Source organism: Calypte anna, chromosome 1 (assembly GCF_003957555.1).
Source record: "Calypte anna isolate BGI_N300 chromosome 1, bCalAnn1_v1.p, whole genome shotgun sequence".
Classification (NCBI taxonomy): domain Eukaryota; kingdom Metazoa; phylum Chordata; class Aves; order Apodiformes; family Trochilidae; genus Calypte; species Calypte anna.
Window position 1 is genome coordinate 66,177,587 of NC_044244.1, and position 16,673 is coordinate 66,194,259.

General features: G+C 40.7%; 1 protein-coding gene across 1 annotated transcript; it reads right to left on the reverse strand.

Moving 5' to 3' along the window:
- Nucleotides 1–2,169: 2,169 nt before the first annotated feature.
- CCT2 (chaperonin containing TCP1 subunit 2) lies at nucleotides 2,170–14,782 on the reverse strand. The gene is made up of 16 exons (XM_030459751.1): nucleotides 14,659–14,782; nucleotides 12,172–12,246; nucleotides 11,690–11,755; nucleotides 11,480–11,591; nucleotides 10,609–10,685; nucleotides 9,497–9,609; nucleotides 8,784–8,986; nucleotides 8,508–8,608; nucleotides 8,291–8,418; nucleotides 6,683–6,786; nucleotides 5,525–5,644; nucleotides 4,880–5,008; nucleotides 4,682–4,785; nucleotides 3,535–3,634; nucleotides 2,769–2,910; nucleotides 2,170–2,486 (listed from the first exon to the last, which is right to left on the reverse strand). Exons 1-16 carry the CDS (start codon nucleotides 14,659–14,661, stop codon nucleotides 2,456–2,458), a joined length of 1,608 nt encoding a protein of 535 aa, XP_030315611.1. The 5' UTR covers nucleotides 14,662–14,782; the 3' UTR covers nucleotides 2,170–2,455.
- Nucleotides 14,783–16,673: the final 1,891 nt, after the last annotated feature.

Here is a 16,673-nt window from a genome sequence, read left to right on the forward strand (position 1 = left end):
CTCCTGTAGACACCTCTTTTGCACAGCACCCAGCACTCTCTAAAGAGAAGACTTCCTTTCCCTTTCCTCCCATGCGGGGACCACTCAAAGAGTTTGCAGTAGAGATGAAGACACAGTTCAGATGTTTTCCATGGGTGGATTGCACAGAGCACATGAGGACCTGCAGCTTTTCATACATGGGAAGCCCATGAGCTCACTTGCCTTTCACCTTGCTGAGGTGTCAGAACTCAGCTGGAAGCCACTGTTTAAGGTGATGACCGCTGCTGGAAGTCACAGCTCTACAGTAACCCACAACATTCAACTCATATGACTTCTCTGAAATGCGGCAGCAATAGCTTGAAGGCTTCCCTGCCTGCTGTGTAGGAAGTTATAGCAGAGACCTGGCTGCACTATCAAGAAAACAGCACATACATTGTTTTTATCAAGCCAGCAACGCTGCCTGTACGGGCAGCTGTACCCACCAAGTTTCATGCAGCAGCAGCAAAGAAAATAAAAGCCTGACTAAAATGGAAAAAACCACAAAGAGCTGCAAAAGCAAACCTGCACAAATAAAACCCAGGGCTGGGAGCCTGCCTGTAAGAGACTACCACTCAACTTGAAGCAGAGAAAAGCTTCACTTGGTTGACTTCAGCTGGGTGTTTCTTCAGCTTGCAACTCAGACTGTTTCAGACTGCTTCGGAGATGTGCTGAACTAACTCAAGTATGTTTTGCTTTAATTGTGTAGCTCAGATATTGGGTTAAATGACATTTTTTGCTTTTGATTCCATCACTCAGGTTGTTGAGTTTTTTAAAATACATTTCTTTGAAAAGGCTGGGGTGTCCTTGGTGGTGCTTTCCCTCCCTGCCTCACTCATCGGTGGCACCATCATGTCTCATCAGCCCAGCCTGCAGGAGCAGCAGCTGACTGCCTAGAAAAGGTTTGATCCAATGCCAGCTTGTGGCAGCTTCATATCATTTAAATTCTTTAAAAATTATCTGGAAATATCTAGACTCCACTAGCACTTACTGTCTTGTTAATTGCAGTCTGGACTTGGATCTGGTTGGCACCCGTGTAGTGTGCTCACTAGTCATTAAATAGTGTACTAGCATCTCACCTCGTTACCCAGCCTTCTTTGGAATTCACCTTTCAAAACGTTTTTCTAAACTTGTTCCAAAATATTATTTCTTTCAGCAAAGCAAAATTATTCAGCAGGAAAAGAGCTTTGAGATCTTTTAATATGGCAGTTCCATGTTCTATAACCTATGGAACTGCCCCGGTACTTCATTTATCTGAGGGGCATTCATTTATCTACGAGAGAAAAATGCTTGCCCAGGTATTTTCTTGATTTCCAGTACATCTTCCTGTTCTAGCAGACTTTCCCTGCTGTTTGCCAAGATGTTGCATTACACTTGCAGGTGCTGGAAGGGTCCCAACACTCTGCCAGCACCTCTGGAAGGGCTCCCATGGGAGCAGGGCCCCTCCTCTTGCCTCTGCTTACATTCGAGAATCTGTGCTAAGGCTGCTGCAGCCATCAGGAATTCCCTGGGACCAGAGCATAAACTGGCCCGGTTAAGAAACACTGCCTTTGCCACAGCTTCAGGAGTAAGGGAAGAGAACCTAAAGGCAGGCCACAAGATGTATGGAAGGGAATAAACAAAAAAGGGCACGCAATGCAGCTTGGCATTTTACACTGCCTGCCCTCTGCTGTCAGTGTGTGTGAAGGCAGCCCAAGCTCAGCACTTTACAAACACAGGCTCTTTGGTCCAGGATGCTGGTACCTCTCCCACACTGCACCTTCCCCTCACTCCCTCTCAGCAGAACTCCCAGCTACATAAAATGTGTGGTATAAAAAGCTGCAAAATCCCTGAAGTTGTAGTTTTGGGCACTAACCAAGGTGCCTCCCTTTCAGTTTTCTCTCTTGCTTTAACCACCATAAAGTGACCAACACATCTCTGGAAAAGGGTAACATTCAACATCAGCACCTAATTCCAAGATCAACTCAAAAACTATGCAGCCAGGACTGGACACAACTGCTTGCACTGGAGGCAGGATGTGCACCTGAACCAGCAAGATGCAAAGGCCTGGGAGGGCATCCCTGGTGCTGACAGCATGGCCACCTCCTGAAACACCTGAGGACTGAGGATGTGCACGGCTGCTCCTGGTTCTACACAAAGACAAATACAACTTTGACAGATTTGATTTTTATTTTTTTTTATTTATGTGTATTTTAAGTGGAACCTGGAGAGGAACAGAAGGACTAGGGTTGTATAAAACCCCTGTTTTACTTGAAAGTGAATCTTCCCCACAACACAGAGACTGAAATAAGTTAAAACTAACTGAAGACAGTTGTTTGATGCCACTGATGGAGATCTGCTTGCCTCAGGCTTCTGTTCCAAAACCTCACAAAAATTAGATCATTAAAAAAAATTTGCTAGGTGAGTTCTGGTCCACATATTCCCAGCTACTGAAGACAATTTAACATGGGCGATGGTCTGGTACGCGTTTTCTAGGAAGAAAAAGAAAAATCAGAAGATTCCTGCCCCCACGCTCGTGTCCCCCAGCCTCCCCACTCAAGCCTTATTTTTGATTTCTAGTTCATAAAACCTATTACTAAAAAAAAAAAAAAAAACCAAACCAAACATGTAGCATGAACGCCAGCATGTCAGATGTCAATCTTCATGTCAAATAAAACACTTTTAGAACAGGACTTTTCTGCATTGTTACTCTTCCACAGAAAGAGGTTACTCTAAACCACTTCTACTGATCACTGCAGATACTCAGATCATACCTTGGTGCTGCTTTAATGATGTCATCTACACGAAGAATCATTTCTGCTGCTTCAGCTGCACTCAGCAAAACTTGTCTCTTGACTTGAAAACTTTCTGTTACTCCCAAGACTGCCATGTCTCCAATAACACCCTCTCTCATATCTGGAAGAACAGACACATTTAGAGACTTGGTTTTAGTGTTTCGGGGCTTTTTAAACTTGTTTTTAAAGAAATGAGAAGAAGCTGACAATATGGTAACCTTCCTGCTCTAATGAACCATACTAATAGTCAAGGAAGTATTAAACAGTTTTTCACCTCAAGGCTCCTGATTTAAGCTGAGCATGTTGTGATTATGTCCAAAGAATTTGTGATGAAAACACTGGGAATACGAAACAGGATTCCAGTGGAATTTTCAGCACCACCTTGTTAGGTGTATCAACTCCAGAATTCTTCCTCACAATGTTTTTTGTTTTTTGGCTTGTTTGTTCTTTAGGGATAGGGTTTGGTTGTTGTGTTTTTTTGTTTGTCCTTAAATCAGTGCCTTTCTTTCTGAGTTTTAGGTAACTGGAATAAATCTAAACAAGGCAAGTGGTTTCCCACACAAAAATCACCCCCTTCAAAACCAAAGCTACTCTGCTGTGAAAAGCCTGGCAGAATGACAAAGGAATGTAGTATTGGATGTCTGCATTCTATGCACCACAAACAGAAATCAACTTAGCTGAACACATCAGTGACCACAGATATGACAAAAAGACATAACCAGTAACAAAGTATCAAACCCCTTACCCAGTCCGTAAGTAGTCTTCCCTTCGCTATGAGCAGCTCTGAGCTGAGCAACCAAGTCTGCACTGTCATAGCCAGCATTATCAGCTATTATTGTTGGGATCTACAGGGATAAACATAAACACAGGTTGGTTTTACTTAACTCAGGGACTGATCCCTCTTGAACATGACACACTTTGATATTGCTTGTTTACGATTCAGTTTCAAGAAGAGGAAAATGTGACAGAAGGTCTGTTAACACTGATCAGAAGGTAAGGAAAAAATAAAAAGTCAAACTGCCTTTCTAAGGATTTTGTTTAAGACCCCGTTAAGACCGTAACAAAGAGGATAGAAGTGTATTTGTAGATTTGTCAGTTCATTTTACATGGATGAAAAAAACCAAACATGTCTCTGTCTTGGAATTTCAGACTACAACTGGAGAAATGCTTTCATGTTAAGAATATAAGCTTGCTGGTAAGCATTAGCCATCACATCATTCTGTTCACTTTTTAAGTGACTGCAGTGGAAATCAGATGTGATGACTGAAAAGATAATCCAAAATCTTACCATGTTCTTTACCTTATTTTTTTTTGGAAGAAATATTTTCCTGTGGTCTTCCATTTACTAGGAAATGTTTTCCTTGATTTAAAATACAGGAAAGAAACTTTTCCCAAACTGACAAGTCTATTAGCACAGTAATATTCTAGAAACATTCCTCCCAATACGCTAATTTCCCACTAAGATGCAATTTTCAATCCAAGTCTAGAAAGTTCAGTACTAGAGTACAAATACAATCAAATGGCACCAGAGTACCAATAAAACAGAAGGGTTCCTTTTTTCTAAATCAGCTGTCAACTGAATCAGCTGAAATTTTATGTGCTACTTCTGCTGTACTTTTAACCTTGCAAGAGGAGCAAGAATCAACTAGAAGAGGGCTAGCATATGAACACCGTGCTCCATAATATGCAGAATTATAAAAACACCAATGCTGTATTTTGTAAGAGAGAAAACAGGAACTTTTCCCCCTTTGCTCATCCAAGACAGATTGCAAGATTTCATTATTTTACTTTCACAAAACCAAAACTCTGAAAGACAAGCAACTATCTGATGTCTGTAGTTAGTAAACTTGTGAAACTTCACATCTGTTAATCCAAACTGATTAAACCCTTACCATTCGTAAAGCCTTAGCAAAGGACTCCATTGCAACAGACTCTTTGCCAGGTGTTCTCATGGCAAGTTCTGCAACAGCATTTGCCATCAGCATCTCTGAACAACCTATGCATTGGAAACACACAGATGGTTTATATCTGACCTGAACATTAATATGAATTGTGCATCATATACAAAATACAACGACTCTAACGCTCACCTCCACCATAAACAGTTCTTGGGTCCTTAACGGTCTGGGCAAGCACACAGAGAGCATCATGCAAAGACCTCTCAGCTTCATCCAAAATCTGCTGTGTTGCTCCACGCAAAACTATGGTGCAAGCTTCGCCTAAAAAGTGCAAATGCAAGAAGATTAAAAAAACAAACCACAGACACTAACAGTGTTACTATCACTGCAGCTGAGTTTTACACAGATTGGTATTGAGAGGAAAAGTAAGCATGATGACATTTCACAGGTAAAATGAAATTATGCATACTATGATATTGTTTTTAACAGTGAACTGTTCCAGAACACTTATTTAATAGAAAATTAATATTATTTCAAACCAACCCCTCAGAAACTTACAGAATAGATGCTTATACAGAACAAACTCAAGTTCTTGAAGTAGAACGGGTTGCTACTTTTGTTGTCAACTGAATCTCCCAAAGCAGAAATTTTGGTTCCCACCCTTACAAATGTGTATGTTGATGTATAATGCTACACAGATGAAAAATTTTAACTATGAACACACATCACTGCAAAATTTTTTTACTAAATGGTGATGTGAATCATTACAAAATTCCTATGCCAGCCCTGTAGCTGAACACTGTTAGCAGAGGGTTCATACAACTGCTACAAACTTACCCATTGCCACTCCAGAGAAATGAATGAGTTTATCTTCACCAATCATGACTTCTTCAATAAGCTTGCAACTTCCTAATTTCACTAGCTCAGGGTGATCAAAAGTTGATGCAATTTCACCACCTACAAACATAGTATCATATGAAAGTCAAAGAGCTCAGGATGAAAGCATCTATTCAGAGAAGGTCTAAACAAGGGTAAAAAAAAAAAAAAAAAAAAAAAAAAAAGATTAAAAAATCACCTTCATAATTGCCCTCAAACAAATTGGAAGTAACAATACCAATAAGCAGATCTTTTTCTGGTGTCATAGCAGTACCCTTCTGATGCCAGGAAGACCTTAAACCATTAATATCTTGTTCCACATCACAAGAACTACAATACCTGTAAGGCTTTTGAGTTCTATCTGGGTAAGAGGCTAAATGTTGGTATTTGCCAGTACTGACATGTCAATCTGCTAAGTTTCAGTAGTATTTAACATTATTTAAAGCCCACCTTAAATTAATGACTCAGGACCACATTTTAAAGTAAGTATGACTTTAGAGTATTATTACAATCATACAGCAGCCATTTTTAACAAGATCGTATTGACTAACTTTAAGATTTATTTCCTTATTCTTTCTATTGCTAAGTTTCATCTTTTGCCTGGAGATGACTTGCAAAGGCTTATTAAGCAGGGGTTTAACTGAAAGTATTTTTACAATATGAAAGAAAAATAACTTGCACTAACTGGCTAAATTATATCCCACAGTTAGTACTGTGATCCTTTATTCACAGATGCTAGAGAAAAAAAAAAGAAAAAGAAAAAAGAGTATGTTTAAATCATCTTGCAGGGAGGATGATTCAGAATCAAAACAGACATTTTACATGTGCAGTATAACATACTGAAGATTGAAACTTAGCTACCTGCTTCTGAAAAAACAGACAGTTATGAAGTAGCTGAAAAATCAACAAATTTTAAAGTTTCTTAAGCCAAATTTGATAGGACACCTCCATCTACGTTTGTATTCAAGAGTTGTAAAATTAATCTTTTTTTGTGTACTTTCCACACAGATTGGCTTAATAGTAAAAAGTACAAACTAGGTGATCAAACATTAACAGCTGCTAAAAATCAAACAGATAAAGTGATCCTCCAAGTTTTACATGACAAGGTATGCTACACACCTGTAACAAGAGCCAGACGTTCTACACCAGCAAAGTCTGCATGTTCAATAGCCATGACACCAGCAGCTCCAAAGAGCTGTTCAGGGTAGTTGTAGATCAGCTGTCTATGATTAAAACACAGGCACATCTTCCCATTACATGAAAAACAAGGCTTTTAAATACCAGAGTAACAAAGGACACCTGACTCTCACTAGAATGGACACGGACAGATTTCTAAAAGAAGTGTGTGTGAAGTACCTGCTACACACAGATGTTACACCACACAGAAGCAAATGCAGTGACAGGAAAGCCTCAGTGACAGAAAACCTCAAAATATTATAGCTCCTTGAAATACCCTCCCTCCCCTCAAAGACACATTATCAGTGCACACGGAACCTTTACACTTAAAATTTAAAATACTTTGATTCTACCTGCCTGCTGAGCACTTAACCTCTTATTGTAGCTGCATGGTGCAATAGAACACGTGAAGTAATTCCTGCTTTAAAGAAGTCTTTAATTCCTTGACCAAGACAAAATCCAAACAGTATACAGCTCTGTGAGAACAATAAATGCCTAATCTTGCAACATACAGCAGAGCATGTACTCCCTTATTAATGTAGGTATTCTAGTCTCTAGAACAAAGTAGTCATGTAAAGTTGAATGGTTAGCAACCATTCAGGAGTGCTGTACCAAGTTATTTTTGCCTTCCAAATTAGAGATTTAGTGTCTTAGAGATTCAGCAGGAGCTAGGAGATGCCAGCTCTGGCAAAACCAGACGTTTCTAGTCTATACCAAAAAAAAACTATTGGCACTGCTGGGTATATGCACAGAGAAGATTCTTCCAGTTCTGCATCTATATAGCCTTGACCTCAGCAGTGCTGGCTGGCAGCAGCAGATGTGAAGTGGAATGACAGTATGCCTATAAGCAGAAATCAGTTTTATCAGGGAATAAATCTGAAAGTCAAGAGTCAAGCTACTTGTGCAAATGGCGGTTTCACCCAAAATGAAAATCACTGAAAGGCAGGAATATTTTTCATCTAGAAAAAACTGAATTACTTTTTTTTGCACTGTGACAGCTTAAGAGTTAAGTGCACTGCTAACAAAAGTAACTCAGATTGTGGTATCTCTTAAATGAAAATGGTTATCTTGCATTGTCTAAGAGGCTTACAACAGGGAGCAAAAAGGCCTCTCTAACACTTGTGAATTAGGAGCAGTACTCCAACACCAGCATTTTAGTGCAGAAAAAAATATAGGTGGCTCAATCTGAGGTAACTGCATTTGGCAGCACAGACTCTCAGCTCCAATTTCTCCCAAAAAGAGGAATATGAATACTGACAATGCTGCTGATACTCGTAACTAAATAAATCTGCCAGTGTAAAAGTACAGTGACATGGCTTCCACTGGACTGAAACATAGATCCCTCTTTGACTAAAATAAAATAAGGGGTGGGTCATTGTGCTCAAGGGGAAGCACAGCAAAAGATATTATCATCACTGAAATGAATAAATTAAACATGAGGTAGGATCATCTAACTTCACAAAGATAGGTAACATTCTCCATACTCAAACAATATTAAAATCTGTTACTTTCTAACTGCATTCAAAACTACCTTTCCCAGAAAACACATACCTGTTAATAAAGCAGTTTATTCCATGTTTGAGAATACGCTCTACCTTCTCCTTCATTTTTTCCTTTTCTGCCTGTTCTATTTCTGCTACCTTTGCTGTAGAGTCCACTCTAACACGAGAGCCGAAGATCTGAGTCAAAGACAACAAAGGGTTCAGTCTAAAACAGAATCCCACTTAAAAAAAAAAAATTGTCTCACAACAGTAGTTCTATCACATACCTTAATCTTGTCTGTATCCATACCAGTATTTGCAATAAGAATCTTTGCATTTTCAATTCTTTTGGGCTGGTTTACACCAATCTTCTTGTCAAGTAAAAAGCCTATAGTAACAGAGAGGGTCTTGTAAGCCTTCATATTGAATAATTATTTACATAAAATCTTTATATTTATTATTCAATTGAATAATGACATCACAATGTTTACTAGAAAAAAACTGTCTAACTTTTAACAGCTTAATTTCTCAAGTATACTTACTGCCAACATATGAAGACTTACCTTCATCTAAGTAAGAATCAGCCAAACTTCCACCAAGCTTCTTAATAACGTGGATAGCCTCCAAATTACCAGAACCTTTCAACCTCAGAACAGCTTCTACAGCCAGCTTGACAAAGTGATCTTTATGATGAGTGAGTAATTTTGATGAAAGGGTCGTTCCTGCAATGTTCATCAAGTCTTCACGGAACTTCACTTCATCAGCACTAAAATAACACAGAAAATATAATATACATATGGTATGAAAGCCTTAACTATTGTTAACCTGTACCTGTGAGTCTCCCTGCTTCTTCTAGGCTGTATCTTTGTGTACCATGTTCTATTTATAGCAATGCTATGCAGAATCCTCCCAGTGTCCCAGAATAAAACTTTGAAATACAAGTTCAATTATGAGAACCTCTGCATTCAGCTTTATAAAGCCTGTGCTCTCAAGTACCTCTGCACACTTAAAATCAAGTGTATGAAACCTGAAATAACAGCTCACAGTTTTTTCTGCTATAGAGCACACAATTGCTCATATTTTGGTTTTCCATATTGTAATTTTAAATAATTCATAAAGTGTCTGTAGCTCATAAAACTTTCTTCTTAGCTGTTAAAATTCATAAATTCATCATTTACATGACCTGAAAGAGAGCAAAGGCAATGGTGTACAATTCTCATTTATGTTTGAACCCCAACTGGTTTATATAGAGTCACAGCAAATGTACATTACTAACCCATGATCCACAGCTGCTTTCAAAAGTGCCTCTCTTGAAGCTTTTGTGGCTGCTCTCCAGCCTGCAATGATGGTCTGAGGATGAATCTTCCTCGAAATCAGTAATTCAGCCTCCTATTTAAATAAAATTAATTTTAGGTTTTTTTTCTCTGAGGTACATTTACACTAACTAGGAAACACACTTCCAAGAAATGAGAAAATTCTGAAGGGCATAAAAGCCAGAGGGCTGTAACAATGAAATCAGTCACCCTACTGGTAGGCTTTTTTTCCAATCTAGACAAATATAACCTGTCCTTGGAATATCATCAAGAAATTCTTTTTAAACAAAACAAAACAAAAAATATCCTTTATTTCCTATCCTATTCTACAATTTTAATACGTATAGCAACCAACTTGAAACCAGCTATCTTTGAGTTTGTGTTTGAAATCAGTTTTCTGTTCACTTGCAGCTGCTAATTCAAGTGTAGCTGGAAAAAAATATCTAAATGTCTTTTTGAAAGGAACTTGGCAAACTGATGGATCATTTCTTAGACGGTCTTGATCATGGTTCTTGAATCTGAGATGACTGGATTTACTGGCACATCTCTTCTAATAGGAGTTCCTCACTGAAGTCTCTGTCACAGTAGTATCATATTTTAGAGTTCAGCAGTGTAAACTCTGTATGCAGAGTTTAAAGGAACACTATGAATTCAGGTTTTGTGCACTCAAATACAGAATTTAGCAAGCGTTGCATTTTTTCTCATGTTGTGATAAGGATTTCAGAGGACCGAAACTCACAACTAAGCAGTGCTGCATGCTGCCCACTGCAGCATCCATGAAGACATCTGTTACCAGTGTTATACTTGTCTGTTTCACTTTCATAATGAAGAGAAAATTTTCTAAAATGTACCAAATTACTTGTAAATCTATAAACAATAAAATAAGAAATACACCTTAAAATAATTAAAGACACAGGAACTTTCAGGGTTTTTTACCTATCAATTTTTACAGCAATGGAGTAAGGTATCCCTATACACTGGAAGCACTCTTTATAAACATCAAGTAACACAACCCTATGGAGAGCACAGAAGTACAATGCCAAATAAAACTGTATCTAGAACACTAATACTTCACCCGCAATAGTTCAGCTGCCAACACCGTGACAGACGTGGTTCCATCACCAACTTCATCATCTTGAACCTTTGACATATCTAAAGAATGAAACCACTGCATTAATGTTTAGATTCAAAACCAACTTTGCATACAAATGTTTTTATCTGAGAAGAAAAGAAAGAATGCTACTCCTCCATGGTTTAAAGAGGTCACTCTTAAGTCACAGAAAAACCCAAGATGCAATCTAAAAATCCTTCTCCTTGTTCCTGCAGATGGCCATTGAGAAGAAGTAGGGGCAGACAGAGGATCTAAGATGTACAGACAGAATCACTGAATACAATAACGAAGCATGCCCCATCACCTGCTGATGAACAAAGACCTATCAAACCCAAAATCATCAAGATACTTGGCACTAAGTTGTTCAGGGTCCTGCTTGTCACTAGAAATGAACCATTTGCACATGAAGACAGTTGATCATCGAGGTAAACTCTGCTTGAGGACAACGTTGGCTGAGTCACTACAGGAGGTTTAAATCAAGGAGAACCAGAGAGAACCTCTGTAAATCAGATTTCTTACAAATTACCCTGATGGAAAGAGGGGCACATAGCTGTCTTATTTTCCTGCCGACTCCTGGAACAAACCAAGGTTCAGGGAAAACGAGGGGACACCAGAACAGTTTTTCAAAAGCAGCATACACTCACGAAAATTTACTTTTGCAGAGTTCCACAACTCCTGCAACACCTTGGCCCTCCTTAGTTCTGGAATTTGGTTCCCCGTCCCTTCAACTTTCCACATTATTTTAAAACTAGTTTTTTAAAGAACAGATAAAAACTACACAAGTTACAGATGCAGAAATGCCAAGTACTCCAACAAAAAGGTGTTAAAAACTCACCAACCAAGACCTTGGCAGCCGGGTTGTCAACTCCAATGGCTTTCAGGATGGTTGCACCATCATTGGTCACTGTTACTGTACTGTCTCTCCCAGTACTTAAAAGAATCTTGTCCTACAAGATACAAGATTTAGAATACTGCTTAGAAACATACTGCAACCACTTAAACTGAATTGACAGGTATGAACACTGAGAAGGTGCAGCTGCCTTACCATGCCTTTAGGCCCCAGAGTGCTCTTGACCAGGTCACCAATAGCAATGGCACCAACAAAGGATGACTGAAATGAAAGCAAATCTACCTTAGCAAAGAATTTATTCTATGTAAATACAAGCAGATGCTACCTGTTCCATGGGGACAGCTTAATTCAACCTTCACACAGCCATACTCCTTTCAGCAGTCTGGATCAAAGTTTCTGAAATGCTGCATTTTGATAACCAGATGCAATATACTTAATGCTCACATAAACTGTAAATGCTTGTCTCACAGCCAAAAAAAATACTTTCCAGTGAACATCAGTCTTCTCAGCTGAGCTTCTGAACACTTATGAGGAGTTTCTCTATCAGTATAAACAACTCTTCCTAACTTCTGCTCACAGACATGCAACAAGAAAACACAGAGAATGCATGACATCACCATAAACTGAAAGTACATTTAACAGTTATTATTAACAGTGTCTTAGAGAATGAAACTTACCAACCGAGCTGTTTCAGCCTTTTCTTCATCTGCACCTGCCTTGAAAATGTTCACAGGAGCAAGGGAAATGGATGCCTAACACACAGGGAACAAAGCATATTGCCTTAGTCTTAAAAAACCAACGCATTTCAAAAACAAATGCCTGATGCTAACAGCCTAAACAATATTTTATAAAATTAAAATTATCTATTTCTATACCTCACTGAGTTATAAAGAGGCTAAGAAAACTGGGTTTGTTCACCCTTAAGAAAAGAAGGCTTAGGAAAGAGCTTATTACAGTGTTCCAGTACTTAAAGAGGGGCTACAAAGAAGATGGAGAGTTTATTTACAAGGAGTCATGTGGACAGGACACTGGGCAATGGGCACAAGTTGCTCCTGGGAGATTCTGACTGAACAGAAAAGGGAAATTTTTCACTATGAGGACAGCCAGACATTGGAATGGCCTCTCAGGGGAACTGGTTGTTTTGCCTACTTTGGAAAGTTTTAAGTCTAACCTACAGGACGACCGGGGTAGCTGGACCAGACAATCCCTGAGGTCCCTCCCAACCTGACATTGTATCATTCTCACTGGGTTTTGGTAAAAAGTATATTCAAGCTAAATTCACCTTGATTCTTTCTTAAATATCTATCTTGCAGTCTCTTCATCACGTGAAGAGATTACAAGGTAGATGTGCAGTGTACTCTCTAAGAAACTGCATACCACACTGACAAGATCTAGTTACCTGTTCTTTGCTTCGTGGCAGTCTCTGTGTTGCTGGTCTGTGGCTAACCACAAGATCCAAACAACTCAAGAGACACGTACAACCAGCAGGACCTAAAAAATCTACTTTATGAGCAGACTGGGGCTTTAGTATTTTGATATTTATGGTGAACCATAATTTTTTCTGTTTGTTTGTTTTTGCATTCCCCCTCCCCCCTATTTATTAGGTCAGTAATGAACACATGCTGTCCAAAAATAACACCAAGAACTCAAGGACTTATACAAATTGAGATCAGATCCCAAAAGAAAAAACGCAAAAACCCTCTCGAGAGTTCAGCGCCTTTTCACTTTGCTGTGTGATCAGCATACAGGTTTCCTAACAGCTTCCTATCTATTCCATCACCGCTTTGACATGAAAAACCAGGAGGATGGGGCGGCAGCCGCCACACCGCGCCAGGGCGGCTCTCGGCAAGCCCTCAGCTGCGGTCTGTCTGTCACGGACGGGGACTCGGCGCTGCCTCTCCGGGTCTGCTCAGAAGCAAGAGAAGAAATTCTTTCCTTTCCTTTTCCTTTCCTTCCTTTTCCTCTCCTTTCCCCTTTCCTTTCCCTTTCCCCTTTCCTTTCCTTTTTCCTTTCCTTTCCCCTTTCCTTTCCTTTTCCTTTCCTTTCCCCTTTCCTTTCCTTTTTCCTTTCCTTTCCCCTTTCCTTTCCTTTTTCCTTTCCTTTCCTTTTTCCTTTTCCTTTCCTTCCTTTCCTTTCCTTTCCCTTTCCTTTCCTCTTTCCTTTCCTTTCCCCTTTCCTTTCCTCTTTCCTTTCCTTTCCCCTTTTCTTTCCTCTTTCCTTTCCTTTCCCCTTTCTTTCCTCTTTCCTTTCCTTTCCCTTTTCTTTCCTCTTTCCTTTCTCCTTTCCTTTCCTCTTTCCTTTCCTTTCTCCTTTCCTTTCCTCTTTCCTTTCCTTTCTCCTTTCCTTTCCTCTTTCCTTTCCTTTCTCCTTTCCTTTCCTCTTTCCTTTCCTTTCTCCTTTCCTTTCCTCTTTCCTTTCCTTTCTCCTTTCCTTTCCTCTTTCCTTTCCTTTCTCCTTTCCTTTCCTCTTTCCTTTCCTTTCTCCTTTCCTTTCCTCTTTCCTTTCCTTTCTCCTTTCCTTTCCTCTTTCCTTTCCTTTCTCCTTTCCTTTCCTCTTTCCTTTCCTTTCTCCTTTCCTTTCCTCTTTCCTTTCCTTTCTCCTTTCCTTTCCTCTTTCCTTTCCTTTCTCCTTTCCTTTCCTCTTTCCTTTCTCCTTTCCTTTCCTCTTTCCTTTCCTTTCTCCTTTCCTTTTCCTTTTCTTTCCTCTTTCCTTTCCTTTCCTTTTTCCTTTTCTTTCCTCTTTCCTTTCCTTTCCTTTTTCCTTTCTTTCCTCTTTCCTTTCCTTTCCTTTTTCCTTTTCTTTCCTCTTTCCTTTCCTTTTTCCTTTTCTTTCCTCTTTCCTTTCCTTTTTCCTTTTCTTTCCTCTTTCCTTTCCTTTTCCTTTTCTTTCCTCTTTCCTTTCCTTTTTCCTTTTCTTTCCCCTTTCCTTTCCTTTCCTTTCCCTTTCCCCTTCCCCACCATTTCAGTCCCACCACGGCCTCACGCAGCGGCCCTGACGAGCCCTCCTCGCGCGCGCGTTAGAACCTTCCAGGCCCGAGGCGCCGCCGCCGCCCCTCCCGCCACGCCGCGCCCCGCAACCCTCTACGGACAAAGCACGGAGCCCGCCGCTCCGCCCCGCCCCACCCCGCTGGGCAAGCACCGCCGCCACGCCGCTTCGTCTCTCACCATGCTGCCGGTATCGCCGCCGGGACACCGCCAAACGCTGCCTCCAGCAGACAAGGACCGCGCGACTCCCACAAGCCCAAGGAGCTCTGGCGGAAATGGCAGCGGAGGCGTCGGTTCCGGCGGAGCGCGGCAGGATGGGAGGCAGAGTCCGTACCCTGGGGGGAGGAGACAGAGGAGGGGGAGGTGGGGATCCGCCTCAGGCTGAGGGGTGGGGGGGTGGCCTCTGTGAGGGCGGAATGGCGCTGCTTTGACTCCTCACGGGCACTGCCTTGCTGCGGGACTGTCTGTTTTTATTAACAAGTTACGTGTCCTGCAACCCCATCTGCCATCTCCCCCCTGTAACAGTGTAATGGCGGCCCCATGAATCATAGAATTGGCTGGGTTGGAAGGGACCTCAGAGATCATCGAGTCCAACCCTTGAACCACCGCTGCAGTTACCAGACCATGGCACTGAGTGCCACATCCAGTCTCTTTTTAAATATCTCCAGGGATGGAGAATCCACTACTTCCCTGGGCAGCCCATTCCAATGCCTGATCACTCTCTCCGGGCAGGGCGGCACACACACCAACCTTTCTCCGAAAAGCTGCCCTCTGGGCACTCGTTTTCCACTCTGTTTCTGTACCAAGTTATTTCTGTCGCAGCAAAGGAGCTTGCAGTTGCCCTCATCTTGTTCCTGGTTCTCTGAATGGGTCACAAATGTTTTAAATCGCTGCTGTTGGTGTCCAGGGAGCTTTCCAAACCATCCCACATCTGTGCCATTGTATCATCCGTCTTGCCAGTTAAAAGTAGTGAGCAGGAGATACAATCCCACTGAATACACGGCTCCTTTCAATATTAAAAAATGGGTAACTTATGTTGGCAGCTTTGCAGATGGTGTGAGACTTCATCCAAGCTTTGTTCTGTTGCTGCTTTTCCTCTGCACAAAGAGCTTATCAGTTACCTGGTCGTATGAGAAAAAGTGAGTTAATTTTGTATGTGAGTTGCATGTATAGTTCTAGAAGAATTAATTGCAGCTGCTATTCCTCCTCTTGCTGCCAGATAGAAATCTCTTCAGATACATACCAAGCTGTTTGTCTTAGACTCAGACAGGCTAAAGACAGGTATCTATTCCAACGGAAACAGGAAAAAAAAATTACAGCATAACTAAAACGGTGCCCAAACTCTCACATATATCTCTGGTCTTAAGCATGTAAATACCTAAGCAGTATTTTTCTTTAGTTTTTTTGGCTTCTTCCTTCGTTGTTTTCAGACTTATATCTGTCATCCGCCATGATCTTGTTCTTAAAATTAGAGTAACATCATCCATTTTCCTCAGTTATGTAAAAAGTATTGTAAGTTTTGGTTAGGGATAATAACCCAACTTAAACAATGGTAACTATTTTTATCTCAGAGGATTCAGAAGGATTTCCATTGGAAAAAGATTTTCTAGTGCCTCAGACAATTAACTGAGCTATGGCCTTTGTAAGACAAGAGGCTCATAGACAAACTTGCTGCAGCAAATTTGTAAGTTTGTTTTTTGATTATTGCTAAGCTCTGATTTATACTGTGTAAATGAAATGAGTCCTGAATGGGAAGAGCCCAGCAGCAGCACTAGTTCTGGGTTCCTGCCTCTCGCTACCGTTGCACAGTGCCCTCACCTCTTGTGCCAATGGGAGTTTTCAAGGTCACACTGTTAGTAAGTAAAGGAAAAAACCAAACAGTGCCTCACTTCAACATATATACTTGGTCAATCACCTGTCAAGAAACAGCATGTGTTTCAGCCCTGAAGACCATTTGACACAGCAGACAGCTCAGTGAGGCACAGGCTTGTTCGCTCAGGATGAATTCTCAACCAGACCTCCACGTGTCTCCGCATCTACTGACAGTGCTTTAATTTAGATCAAGACTTTCTGCTTATAGCCAAGCTCTTTAATGATGTAGGAGTAATAAGAGCAGTAACCATTCCCAGGTTTCTCCAGGACCATGACGTCAGGCATCAGTAGTTTGAGGCTTAGCCTCAGTCAAACCTGTCACT